Source organism: Callithrix jacchus, chromosome 13 (genome assembly GCF_049354715.1).
Source record: "Callithrix jacchus isolate 240 chromosome 13, calJac240_pri, whole genome shotgun sequence".
Taxonomy (NCBI): domain Eukaryota; kingdom Metazoa; phylum Chordata; class Mammalia; order Primates; family Cebidae; genus Callithrix; species Callithrix jacchus.
The window spans coordinates 15,248,053-15,262,341 of record NC_133514.1 but is presented as its reverse complement, the minus strand read 5'-3'; the positions used below and the strand labels follow the sequence as shown (position 1 = coordinate 15,262,341).

The following is a 14,289-nucleotide window of genomic DNA, read 5'->3' as shown; positions in this document are numbered from 1 at the left end:
TCTTAAGCACGGATTCCACCATTGTTTATTTAGCTGGAGAGACCCAAGCTACTTCTCGGGCCATACCCTTCTCATCGCAAACTCAGGTTTCTGTTAGAAACCACCCTTAGTGGCCGCAGTGCCCAGGACTCCCGTCTTGGTTCCTGGGGCCCACGCGAAGGTCATTTAATTCACCCAGATGGAACCAGCCCAAGCGTGTCCCTCTGAACCCCGTGAACTTTCATCCCGGCTGAGCAGCGAGTCTGCACTGCTGTCCCTTCCTTTGTGGAGTCAGGGCTGGCGCAAAGCGACACTTTCCTAAGTAGCAATACGGGTATTCTCAAAAAAGGCACAAGACCCCAAGAATTCCTGCAGACGAGCACGTTAACTGGACAGCTGAGCCCGCCCCAGAGCCCCGGCGCTAGCGCGAGGGGCTGGGACACCGCGAGGCGCAGACAGCCGCGGCCCGGCGCAGGAGGAACGGGCAGAGGGGGCGCCACCGCGAGACGCGGGCGCGTCACAGGCCGCACCGGCCAGGACGCGGAGGGCGGGGCAAGAGCGCAGCAGGAAGGGGGCGTGGTCAGGAGCCCGCCCGGCCTCTCCCCCGCCCCTCCCCCTCTGCTCTCCGCCCAGCCCGGCGGCTCCGCCCCCTTGGTGACGTCACTGACCAGGCCAGCCGGCGCCATTTTGAAAGTGGAGTCGCCTGCCCCTGCCGCTGCCGCCGCCGCCGTCGCTGTCGTAGCCGCCGCCGCCGCTGCCGGAGAAAGAGCACGAGCGGGGAAGCCCTAGAGTGAAATCTAGCATCCTGCCGGCTGCTCTGCCCGCCCCTCCTTCCTTTTCCCCCAGCCCCTGTCCCCTCCCCCCGCAGGTGCCATCCGCCGCCATCCGCCCTCTCTACCCCCCCATCCCCAGGTGAGGGGGGTGAGTTCAGGAAGCGGAGACCCCGAGGAACCCCGCAGGGTCACCATTTGCAGCGCAACATGGCAGGTAAAGGAGAAATTCCCCTTGCCCCCTGACAAGGCACCGTTTCCTTCTTCCTCCCTCCATCACCCCCTAGCGACCGCCCGCGCCTTGCGCGGAGCCACGGGGCGCCCCTCGGGTTTGAGGGAGTGGGGTCCAGGGGGGTGGGGTGGAGGCGGGGAGGACTCCGGGGAGGCGAGTGGTCGCGGCGAGAGCCACTGGGCTTGGAGAACGGAGCTGGCGCCGTGGCGGGGGTGGGGGTGGGGTGTGCCGGCGAGCTTGGGGTGAGGCGTGGGTGGGGCGGGGTGGGGGCGCGTGCAGATTTGTCTCTCCCGCTCGGGAGCCGGGTGGATCCTCTCCTACCTCGCCCCCCGTCTTTATTTTCATTTTATCCTGCAGGTCTTCATTTAATTTCTATTTCCCCCCCTGCTGCAAACCTTCTTGGGTGTATATACACATTATTTTGCACTGAGAAAGAAGAGCGCCTTACAAGTTAAAATGCAGTGGGGCCATATGTGTCTTTTTTTTCCCCCACTGTGGATGCCAATATTTTTGAGATTGGAAGCCTAAATTTTTTGTTTCAAACCATTTCCTTTCCGTTTCTTTCCCTCTTACCACCGAAGAGTGCAAGGCCTTTCATGTACAGCAAGTTGCATGAAAAACATAATTTCAACTTTCCGTTTAACATGTTAGCTTTTTTGCAGATGTCCTTTTCCCAAAAGGGTTTGGTAGAGTTAGTTAAAATAGTTGCGGAGTTCAGAGATATAAATAGCAAAGAGGAGAGAGATTTAGGTAGAAGCTTTGGAGGGGGGGGGAAAGGATGTAGAGAGAAAACCAGTTTGGAAATAAATTTAGCAAGGAATAGGGGTGACAGGGGAGAGAGAAGTAATGTAATTGCTTTGAGAATTCTTTTTGTACATGTTGGTGTTGCTAAGTCTTTTCCTTCATGTAGTAGAATGGGTTCCAGATTTAGATTCAGTGTCTTTCTCCCTAGAGTCTCAGGACGTTTTCACCATTTCGTTCTCAGTACTTGCACGTGAAATAGAAACATTCCGAGATTAGACCAGTTTACCGTGCTGTATTCATTACTTAGAGAATTAAACCATTTGAAAAAGTTAACGTGTCGGATTGACTTACGGTTTGCTATAAAACAAGTTGCTTGTTGGCCGTGTTTAATGATGAAATGAGATTAAAATTGTTTTGCACGAGATGACATACTAGCGAAATGAATTATTTGCCAGGTCCTTCGGAGTGGAGGGCTGAGGTGAAGGGAGGCAGAACAGGCTTCCTTTGACAGTCTCTTTAGCAGCATTCATTTTGGTTTCTTTTCCTCTCTGTCTGGAGCCAGTGATTTGCTGGTAATGAATGCAAAGAAATGGGTGTAGTGTTTGCTGTGTGTGCACTTTGGTGATAGGGTTCATATGAATCATTACTCCTCACCCAGGCAGTAATGTTCCCGAAGTTTTCTCTCCGTTCTATGTTTCATGGTAGTTTAACCTTATTAACTCTTCTGCAGGTTTTTTGTACACTTAAAAAGAAAACTCTTTAACTCTTGGTATTTACACTTTTCTGGTAGGTCTTGCCTGAGTGTAAGCCTTTTAAGATATTTGAGAGGAAGGGAAGTTTGTGAACAGATGTATGATGACCACAGAACATACGCCTTTAAAGATTTCATACCTGGAACCTTTTTTTCTTTTTAATACAGTACTAACTATTGGGGACTAACCTTTTTCCAAAGTGGTGCTTTTGGTGGTGGTTGTATGTGTGGGCAAAACTAAGCTGTTAGTGTCATGATCATGCCAACCGTGGATTGTTTACGAGAGTCAACATGAGCAGAACTCAGTTTTAATTGGTATGTTTTCTTTCCAGGAGCTGGAGGAGGGAATGATATTCAGTGGTGTTTTTCTCAGGTGAAAGGAGCAGTAGATGATGATGTAGCAGAAGGTAAGAAAGCATTTAATAATGCAAAATTTGGATATATAATTTTTTCAGAAATCTTTCCTGAGGGATTTCCTTGAAGCCAAGACTATTAAAAATTCAAGATGATTTTGTGTTTATTGTCCAAGAAATGTAAGAACAGTTTTAAAAGTTACGTTTCTGAAATACAGCCTTAAGTTTCTTTTGTAATTTATGCCTTGTTTTTATTTTTTACTCTGAATTTACGTGAAAGGAGCGATAGATGATTAGACATATAGAATCGTCACATGAAAGCTCTGAGCTCCATATAAGGGTTTCTTTGTTATATAAATTCCACATAGAAATAAATGGTGATGCATTTTTGTGTTTGTACATTGTTTTTAGATAAGTAAATTGAAATAGGTGCCATCAACATTTGGCTCAGAAACATTCTTAGCAGCATCTCTAATTTTTATGGGAAGATTCTTAACCTCTCTTGACTTTGCCTGCTGTGGAATGTAGTGCTGATTGGCATAGTCTGTGAAGAGATGACAGCTCACATTATTCATTTTGTTGTCTTTCTGGTAATTAGGTGGATAAGACAGTAACTGCTATGCATATATCGCTTGTCTTCTAGAAAGCTTCTATTGCTGGTGCAGGTAGAAACTGTGTTTGATCAATTGAAGTACTTATGTCTAATTTTCTCCCCAAATTTGTTGACTGATGTGTTTCAGAAGTTTTATCTGAGTTTTGAAACTTCAAGGTTGTGCATTTATTTGAGATGGTCTTAGGCAGCAGAGGCATTTCCCATAAACTAGTTGCATTATTTCATTGCTCAGAAGTGTTAAAATTTGAGCTTTAATAGTATTCTGTGTCTTGAATTACAGTAGGAATTTTTCAAACAAAACTCAGATAAATTTAAACATGTACTTTTTGAGTTTTAAAAATTTGGTGAAAATGCACAAACTTTTTTCCCCTAGATTGTGTTGTCCTCATATTTCTGACCTGTCTGTAGAGTACTGTTTGTTTTGGAGATTTTTTTTCAGGTGGTGGGTGGTAGGAGATGGCTTTGCGTTTAGCCAGCCAAATGCGTTTATTTGCTTGTGTCAGTGTCATTCATAATGAAGTATCTGTTTTAGAGTGTGGTGAATCCTATGGGAAGCCAACTAGCATAAGCTATATTTGTCATATTTTGCAGAGCTCTCATGTTCTTTTCCTGTTGGATCCTCATCTGTTTCTTAGACAAGAAACCAGTAACAAAAGAGACTGACTGATGGTCATACAAATAGTATAAATCAAGGTTTTCTGGTGAAGTCAGTGGTGTTTGACTTGTTTAGAGAAATAAGTCCCAACTTCAGGGGAGGAGTTGTGTATTACTCATGTTGTAACTCCATTACCTGTTGAATAGTAGACACTCCAGTATTGGATCGTTAGTTCTGCGCTGTTGTGTAATACCAAGTTTTGAAAGCACTGTATACTTGGAAACTGTTCTTTGGTTGAATTCCATTTACTCCCTTAGGAAAGGTCCCTTAAATGCTGAGCACTGAGGATACTTGTCTAGAACATGAACTCTGCCCACAAGGAGCTCATAGTTTGCTTGTTAAACATTAGGCGGAAAGACCACATGGCTTTTATTTAATCAGAAGAAATTGATATTTCAAACTGAACATCATTTAACTGAACCAAATAACTTATGATACACAGTAAGTCCTCACTTAATGTTGTCAACAGGTTCTGCAACTTTAAGCAAAGAAAGCAGCTTAAAACAAAATCATTTTTGTCAATACAGTAACAAAAGATGCTGAGCAGAAAGCCACGTTAAAGTTTTCAAGAACCTATTGGCCATGTAAAGTTAGGAGATAAATCAGTTACAGTTTCCCTTTGCTGATACTTAGTAGCTGCATTTTTCTACTGATTCATTAAGTAATTTTCTTTTGAGGTTGTTAAATATTATTTTAACATAAGCATATTTTTAACATCCTAAAATGCTGAGTAAAAAAATTTATCTTAGTAAAAATAATGTACTTATTCTAATAGCTAGTGCTATACAAATGTATTAAGTATCAAGATCAAATTTTCAAATGACACCACTTTAACTTGGGTGTTTTTGCATGCTAGTTTGCATATTATAGTCTTGTTTATTTTACTAAGGGAAGCTTTGCTTTTCTGAAGTAAAATAAGATTATTAACACATTTCCCCCCCATGTTTAGACAGGTCTCTTAAACAGGTTACATGTAGGTCAACTTTTTACTCGCCCGTTTTCTGTTAATGATATATCTTGATTGTCTCCATATTGTCTGTCTTTCTCCCATCTACATGCAGTCAGCTGCCAGGGCATACCACTTTTACTCTGTAATGCCTTGATCTTCTTTGCATACCTGCTTTCACCTCTATTTGGGTTTGTACTCTTTCTCCTCTGGATTGCAGTAACTTCCTAAATTATTCCCTGCTTCTTCATCCTATGTTTTGCTTCTGAGTTAATCTTAAATGCAGTCCCAGTTTTGTCATTTTTCCCATAAATCTACAGTGGATCACTGTCCACTGGATTAGAAGTTAAGTTCAAACATGTCAGTCTAGAATGTATGACCTTGGTCCAATATGGCCTCTCCTCTCAGTCTATTTGCTGCTCTGGCTAATGATCCAGCTAAACAGATACTGTTCTTCAAAGGCGTTCTGTGCCCTCTCACTTTTGAGTTTTCGTTTTTTGCTGCTTCCAACTTGGGATTTGGGATGCCTGACAGTCCTCCCACAGTTCTCTTACCTGGATCCTGCTTATCCTTCAAGTCATGCCTTTAACCTTTTTGCTTAATTCCCTCTTTTGGAAATACCTATTTTTAAAATCTTCTTTATAGCACTTCGTTGCATAGATACTATATTTTGCACCCCACATCTCTACTGTTAGATACTACAAACTTAGTGCAGGACTGATTTATCTTCGTACCTTATGCAGGCATGAAACTGCTCTGTCTAGAACAAGGCCCGGCACACAGTAGTTGAGTATTGTTTGACTGAAGGAACATAAATGTTATTGTTCTTAGGTTTTGAAAGGGGATGAGAACTGGTAAAAGTCAGGATGATCGAGATGTACTTCTAGCAGTCATGGATTTATTTACTTGGTAGAATTTTTAAAACAAAAATTTTAAACACTCTCTGCAGAATCATTGGTAGGCTTTTTATAACTGGATTGATGATATACAATCGTATAATAAATGTAAATCAGATGACCTTGGGTTTTTACCCTAGCTCCAGCACAAACTAGTGTATGTCACTGGGGAACTGGGGATAAGTACACTCCCCTGGGTTCCTGTATGTTTAGCAATGAAAGAACAAGGCTGGATTAGGTGATTTCTGCTCTTTCTTTTACTCTAATCTTGTTAATTTCCAGTGGCATCTAAAAACAAACAAGCCAAATTCTTTTTTTTTTTTTTTTTTTTTGAGCCGGAGTCTCACTCTGTCAGGTTGGAGTGCAGTGGCGTGATCTTGGCTCACTGCATCCTCTGCCTCCCCGGTTCAAGAGATTCTCCTGCCTCAGCCTCTTTGAGTAGCTGGGACTACAGGCGTGTGCCACCATGTCCGGCTCATTTTTGTATTTTTAGTAGAGGTGGTTTTCCCATGTTGGCCAGGCTGGTTTTGAACTCCTGACCTCAATGGATCACCTGCCTCTGCCTCCCAAAGTGCTGAGATTACAGGCATGAGCCACCAGCCACAAAAGTATTAGTACTGGTAAAAATTACTGGTAATTAACACTACCGGTAAGCTAAATTGTTTGAGATACTGGACTCTCTAGAAGCCTTAAGTGAAAAATAAATTATTACTAGTAATATATTTTATATTTTTAATTTTTCTTTTCTTGATAACTTTGTGATGAGACAGTAGGTAAGAGCACAGAGTCAGGTGCTAGGCTGCATGGTTTGAATCTTAGTCATTTATCAGTTGTGTGATCATCTCTTTGTGCCTGGCTCCCCTCTGCAAAATGAGGGTAACAATAAAACCTGGCTTACTGTTATTTTGATGATTAAATGAGTTTAAACACATAAAACAGAACAGTACCCAGCACAAAAGAATCTTACGAGGATTTGGATATTATTATTAAACTTTTATTTTATTCTTACTTTGAAGGGAGGAGTCTTTGGAGTATGAGTAAATTGGGGAATTGTCTTTAGAGCCTACTAAAAATTTCTCAAGGTGAAGGAAACAGCATGTATGTGTATTTTATACATATTCTTTGATTCTCCTAATAATAAATTATACATTAAAAACTAAGCTATAGGTTTAGAGACAGATACGAAGCTGGTAAAAGAAAAAACAGTACTGTAAAAAATACTATAAAAGTCAGTGTCCTGGCTACTTTTAAGCTGTTGCGAGGGAGGGAGTTGTGATTGGGAAGGCTGGGGAGGCATCTTAGGAGCTGACTTGACTGGGATGATGGTTGTACAGAGGTTTATAAAGACTAACGTGGACATTTTTGTTTCAATTTTTGGTTTTCTTTATCTGTCAAATTTCGTAATAAGAGGTTTTTAGTTAATACTGTAGTACAGGGTTTAGGATGAAAAATGGCAGTCCCCTAGCTCACCCACTCCTTAATCCCTATGCCATCTCCTAAGAGCAGTTGTTCCAATCTTCTGCTGGATTCCTTAGTGTGTCATTTCCTTTTTGGGAATAAAATGATATTTCTGTGTCTTATCAATTTTAGACATTTCCAGGTGACTTCCTCCTTGAGTAGCTGACGATTAAGCTGTTCTCATTGTCACCCCATTTCTCTCTCCATTGTGTCCGGTGTTACATCACACACTGTGGTTAAATTGGGTGTTAGTGCTTATGTTGTTGTGACCATGCCCTCATTCTCTACTGAACCTGTAGTGCTCAACAATGTTTATTTCATCTTTAAGAAAATACAGTAGTTGCTTGTTTATTAATTTGGCTACTATTTGTTTGTTTGTCTGTTTTTCCAACTTAATCATTCTGGAACATTACAGAAAGTATCTGTAATGGTATAATGGACGCCCATCACCCAGCATTGTCAACGGCCAGTGCTGCTCCATTTATGCTTCCATCACTTGACCCTTTCCCATCCTTTTGTTCTTTAATAATGAAATATTGTTTAAATCTGAAGTTAACAAGATAGAAAGCCAAGGTCATTTTTTAAAGTCAAACAGTAAGAAATTTTCTCCTAAGATTTTTTTTGCAGTAGCAGTTCTGATAATGTGTAGTTTAAATTTTACTTGTGGAAATATTAAAAATTCAAATACATGTGGATAATCTGAGATGTGTAATATTTGGTCAAAATAATGGAACAGGCCAGGTGCAATGGCTCACCCCTGTAATTCCAGCACTCTGAAAGGCCAGGCAAGAGGATCCCTTGAATCCAGCAGTTTGAGACCAGCCTGGGCAACATAGTGAGACCTTGTCTCTACAAAAAATAAAAATGTTAGCAGGGCATGGTGGCATGCAACTATAGTCCCAGCTACTCAGGAGGCTGAGGCGTGAACCTGGGAGGTCCGCTACAGTGAGCAAGATTCTGTGTTATAAAAGAAAAGACTGTGTGCAAATTAGATTTTCTATAAATAAATCCCAAATAGTCATTGAATGGAAAACATGGCGTGGCCGTCTTGTGTAATCACAGCAACCTACATTTTACGAGTGCTTAACTATGTACCAGGCACTGTTTTAGGTGCTTTACATCTGTTTACTGTTCTTCACAAAAACCCTGTGAAGTAAGTAGTTGCTGTTGGGAAGGTTAATTATATAGTAGTCTTGAGCAGGTGGTGAAGCTGGGATTGTTACCTCAAATCTTTTACTTTTCTAATGTAATTTTATTTCAAAACTTGATTTTCTTTTAGTTCAGGTGAAGGTGTTTGATGTTGTTGAACTGCAACTTTTGTTTATAACAAGGTTTATTTGTAATGCCTAGTGATTTTTATTTTGAAGTAATTATAATTTGGAGATTTGTTGAATTTTCTGCTAATGGCATTCTTTCTTTCTTTTTTCTTTTCCTTTTTTTTTTTGAGACAGGGTCTCACTCTGTCGCCCTGGCTGGAGTGCAGTGGTGTGATCACGGCTCTCTGCAGCCTCGACCTCCCAGGCTCAAGCCATCCTCCTGCCCCAGCCTCCTGAGTAGCTGGGACTACAGGCACAAGCCACCACGCCCGGCTGGTTTTTTAAAAAATTTTTTGTAGTGACAGGTCTCACCATTTTGCCCAGGACAATCTGCTAATGGCATTCATTAGCTGAGATGTGCGATATATAGATGGGTTATAAGGGCTTTGAGAACCCTCTGAAGATATGTGTAAATTTGTGTGCGATTGTACATATGTGCCGTCAAAATTGGTATCAGTTAGTCCAGTGTTTCTCACAGTGTGGTTTGGCAACCCTGGAGCTCATTCAAAATGTCTGTGAAGTCAAAACGGTTTTCACAGTAGTACTCAGAGGATACTTGCCTTTTTCAGTACACTGACTTTGACAGCAGTGTGCAGAAGCCATCTTAGCATGAGATTAAGGCAGTGGCACCAAAGGGTACCTGTAGTGGTAATCTTCATCACAGTGTACTAGCAGTTTAAAAAACCATCAGTTTTAAGTATGTCCTTGAAGCAGTGAAAACTTAATTTTATTAAATTTCTACTTGAACACATGTCTGTTAAACATCTGCATGACAGAACGGAAGGTACACCTAGAGCACTTCTGAGGGGGCAAAGTACAATGATTGTCTGGAGGAACATTGTTGGTACAGCTGTTTGAGTTTCTGCTGCTGTTTTCGTGGAACATTTTTATTTGAAAGAACTACTGATAAACTGTGGTTATTCAGACTTGGATATTTGGTGGACATTTTCTCAAAAGAACAAACTTGCTTCAGTGGACAGTGTTTGTGGCCCATGATGAAATTTGAGCTTTCAAGCAAAGATTAGAATTTTGGAAAACGTGTTTCTGCCATTGTGAGCTTGACAACCTCTGAATACTTAAAAGATTTTTTTAAATAAAATCAATAGTAATACTAATGAATGTAATTTTTGATGCTATGTAATGTGTCAACATTTGGAAGATCTATATAACTCAGTGAATCAGTCTTTTACAAGTGACCAATGCATGTGATGTTAAACAGTCATGCATCAGTAAAAGTGCATGCTAGAGCATTGAATTTTAATGGGGCAGACTACTGATGTGTTGTCAGATTCCACAAACCTTTAAGAGTCTACCACTTGTGGAGTTTTGGTGTAGTATCAAAGGTATATCCATAACTAAATGGAAAACCTATTAAAATATTCCTCCCTTTCTAACTACATATCTGAATGAGGCTGGGTTTTCTTCATATGTTTAACTGACAAAACATACCGTGGTACTGTATGTTGAATACAGAAGCAGTTAAGAGAATCTTCATTCTGTTAGGCCGGATAGTAAAGAGATTTGCAGCAGTGAAAAGCAGTGCCATTAATTCTGTGATTAATTTTGTGGAGGTGTATAGTCATTTTTCATAACATTATTGCTAATGAGTAAGGTAAATTACTATTTTACAAAGAAGAAATATTTTAAAGTTTAAAAAGTCCTTGATGGTCTAAGATTTTAAGAGTGTAAGGGGATTCTGTCATTCAGAAAATTGACAGTTGTTGGATTAGTCTGTTCATAGATTTCACTTCAATAATAATAGTTTACAAGTCTCCTGAACCACAAGAGTGATCAGAATAGTGTACTGCTTTCGTGCATGAATGTCTTAAAAAATTGCCTGTGAAAGTAGTTTCTCTGACTTGAAATTGTTTCAGTCTCCTCCCTCCCTGTTCTTTTAGATACCAAATTAGATCTGCCTTAAGCTCTTTCAGCTGGTGATCCTGGTAAAGGAAGAATACCTTTTGACGTTAAGGTGTCTATTTTTAAACTTACCTCTCCCTTACAGAGATTAAATACCAGTAACATATTTGCCAGAATAAAAAAGTTTTTTAGACTTTTCCCCACAAAGTCTGCTCAGGTTCAACTATCAGGAACACTGAAATTCCCAGAGCCTGGTTTAGTGCCATTCCTGGCTTGGCTGCCTCTTCATTAGAAGTGAGTTGGTGACCTTGTCATGGTGTTTTATTTTGAGCCCAACATGTAGCAGTTTGGTGATGTGTTGTCTGTTCTTGGAAAGAAGGCATGAAATTGGCTTAGTAACTTTTTATTTTCCAACTTCTAAAGGGAAGAGAGAGAGGGAACAATGTTTTTTTGAAAATCCTCCTGAAGTGAACAACATAATTTCATTTTAAAATAGTTAAATTTCCCATTATAAGGATGTAGTATCAACTGTTAATGCTTACTGGCTTAATATTTTTGTGACTGTCGTACGCTCTTAAAAATTATTTGCCAAAGTTTGTAGACTTTAACGGTTTTCTGTCCAGGTTTAAACATTGAATGTAATAAAAAAGAAACTCAGCTAATTTTAAAAAATTAATCTGAATGTTTTTAGTTCTGTCGGCAGTAGTTGATTAACATTTCATCTAGATCTTTGTTCTCGGCATACGTGGGGCCCTTGGCAAGTCGTTGAATACTTCTGTGTGCCACATTGCCAGGAGTTACACTCTTGTGGCTTTTTGTTTCTACTGGTTAAATAAATCCTCTCTGTATGTTCAAATACCAATTGGAGTTTTCTCTTCTGGAGTCTTTGAATTATCTCTTTTTATTCAGTTCACAGGGTCTGTGGACCAGTGATCCAGTTTAAGAACCTTTGCTTTAATCTTGTAGTTATACCTATGTTTGCATACTTACTGAAACTCCCTATGGGACTCTAGATTTGGAGGAATGAAGGATATTTTGTATGGTAATAATGGTTTTTAGACTACTTAAGAGGGTATTTTTTTCTTATCAGTCCTCTTACTACGTTTTCCTGAGGTAATATTGGAGGGATTAATCTCTAAAATACTGGACTTGACAGATTTAGTGTGTTCTCATCTTTTTTTTCTGTATTAAAAACTGTGTCTCATGGGCAGGAATATTAGGAGTATATATTATATTTTGAATCAGTTGCTTATTTTATACTTAAGTCAGAAGGAAATTTAAGTTCTTTTTCAGTAGTCTGTTTTAAGAGAGAAATTAGAGTAGGTAAAAGGGAATAGAGGCAGAATTTAAAAAATCTTCTAAAGATCCAAAATCATGGTTAGATCTGGAACAGTGTTACTTTTCCTAACCTGCCATTGCACGTTCATTGTAGGTCTACTCCGCATGAACGTACAAATAGTACCTTTTTGGTGTTACCCTGTATATCTGTTTTTTTCCTGCTTACTACAAGGTAAGATTCTTAAGGGTGTAGAGTAGACGACCTTCTAAGGTAGCATAAGAGGAATTTTTGCTATTGGCTAATATAGTGGGGAGGCTCTAATTCAAGAGAAACAGGCTCTTGTAGGCAATAAATAGTTCTTACCAAATTTCTTATCTAGGCATGCAACATGCAAAAATGGTAGGAATTGGTGGTAGCAAAGTCATTGCTTGTTCAGTCTTTTTTTCTGCTTGACATAAAGTGAGCATTAATTTTTTTTCTAGCAGCAGAACCAATTTTAGTGAAAATTTTTTGCTGCCTAATGTTTTTATGCATATTTTATTGTAGAAAACACATAACATAATAAAATTTACCATCTTAACTGTTTGAAATAGACCGTTCAGTAGTGTCAACTCTGTTCATACGATAAAACAGATCCTCAGAACTTTTTCATCTTGCAAAACTGAAACTCTATACCCATTAAACAACTGTCTTCTTCCCCTCCCCTCAGCTCTTGGCAGCTACCATTCTACTTTCTGTTTCTGTGAATTTGACTATAGATTCCTCCTCCAAGTGGAATCATACAATCTTTTCATAATGGCTTCAGGGTTCATCTCTGTTGTAGTAATATGACAGGATTTCCTTCCTTTTAAGGCTGAATAATGGTCCATTGTTTGTATATACCCCTTTGGTTTATTCATTCATCCTTTGATGGACGTTTTGGTTGCTTTCACCTTTTAGCTCTTGTGAACTCCTAGTCTTTTTATATATATTTGGGGTTCTGTGTGCAGGAACCACGTAGATACTTTTCTATAATTAGTTGGAATAGTCTAGGTAGAGCATGAAAGTGTCAGTTTAAAGGATTTTTGAAGGTTGATGTTGTTTTATTTTTAAAACTACTGTTTGATTGAATCTACATCACTGGTTTTTATGGTGAGGAGATGGAGCTAAGGTGAGATTTTGTTCAACCACAATTCAACAGGTATCTGTTGAGTTCCCAGTGCAGTGGAGAATGTGAAGAAGATAGAAGATACTGTTACTTCATGTTAGATACACTAGAGGTCCATTTTATTGAAATAAACATTTCCTATAGCACTTGGCTTTTGGTATCACACCTGTTTATGGCACTGTGAAAACCTTCTCTAATCCCGTGTAAAAATTTTGCAGTTAATGGTAGACTCTGGGTAGTAAATTATTTTCCCTTTTCTAAGTTGACTTTATGCTGCTGCATGTTGCGATGGGGCTGTAGTACAAATATATACTTGTTTCTTGGCGTTAAATGAAAAAACTCACATATTGCAGGTCTGAGGCCACAAATTCGTCTTTTACTGCTTTCAAATTGTGAGTTGAAATTTTCTGATTAATATTTTTAGAGACTTTTCTAGGTGAATGTTTATGGCAGCCTACAAGCTACCGTACCATCATTTTAACTGTTTGTGAGTTCCTTAAACATAAAATTACTTTGTGACCCAACAGTTCTACTCCCGGGTATATATCTAAGAGAACTGAAAATGTGTCCACACAGAACCTTGTATATGAATGTTTATAGAAACCTTCCTTACTCATAATAGCCAAAAAGTGGAAACAATGCAAGTCTCCATCATCTGATGAGTGGATGAAAGTGGTGTATCCATACAGTGGTAAGTTATTCAGACACCCAAAGGAATGAAGGACTGATAATATGTTTCAAAATGGATAGATTTTAAAAACATTTTAAGTGAAGAAGGTAGTTACAAAAGACCATATAGTTTATGATTCCATTTATATGAAATGTCCAGAATAGAGAAATCTGTAGAGACAGAAAGTAGATTAGTGTTTGCCAGGAGCTGGGTTGAGGGTAAGGGAGTTGGGAGTAAGGGCAGTGATTGCCATTGGGTGCTGGGTTTCTGTAAGCGGTGATGGAAATGTTCTGGAATTAAATAATGGTGATGAATATATTAAGTAGCCACTGTATTGTGTGCTGATTTTGGAAAAAATGCTAGTAAAACAATACAAATTAAACAGGAGAAAAGACATAAGATTTACTCTTAAAAGTTTCTGGGCTGGTCACAGTGGCTCATGCCTGTAATCCCAACACTTTGGGAGGCCAAGGAGGGTGGATTACCTGAGGTCAGGAGTTCGAAACCAGGCTAGTCAACATGTCAAAACCCTGTTTCTACTAAAAATACAAAAATTAGTGGCACGCGCCTGTAATCCCAGCTACTCAGGAGGCTGACAGGAGAATCGCTTGAACCCAGGA

The 14,289-nt window shown here is 39.7% G+C and overlaps 1 protein-coding gene across 4 annotated transcripts in view; it reads left to right on the top strand.

The window, feature by feature from the left end:
• The first annotated feature begins 648 nt into the window (after positions 1-648).
• PPP2R2A (protein phosphatase 2 regulatory subunit Balpha) overlaps positions 649-14,289 on the top strand; it is a 74,577-nt gene continuing 60,936 nt past the window's right edge. For 3 of the 4 annotated variants that reach the window (XM_035269972.3, XM_002756823.7, XM_078347207.1), the window contains exons 1-2: positions 649-966; positions 2,809-2,883. In XM_035269972.3, coding sequence (XP_035125863.1) covers positions 960-966; positions 2,809-2,883 — 82 coding nt within the window. In that variant the 5' untranslated portion in view covers positions 649-959. Of the gene's footprint in view, positions 967-2,808; positions 2,884-14,289 lie in introns of those variants that run through there. The other variant, XM_078347208.1, reaches the window with a different exon arrangement.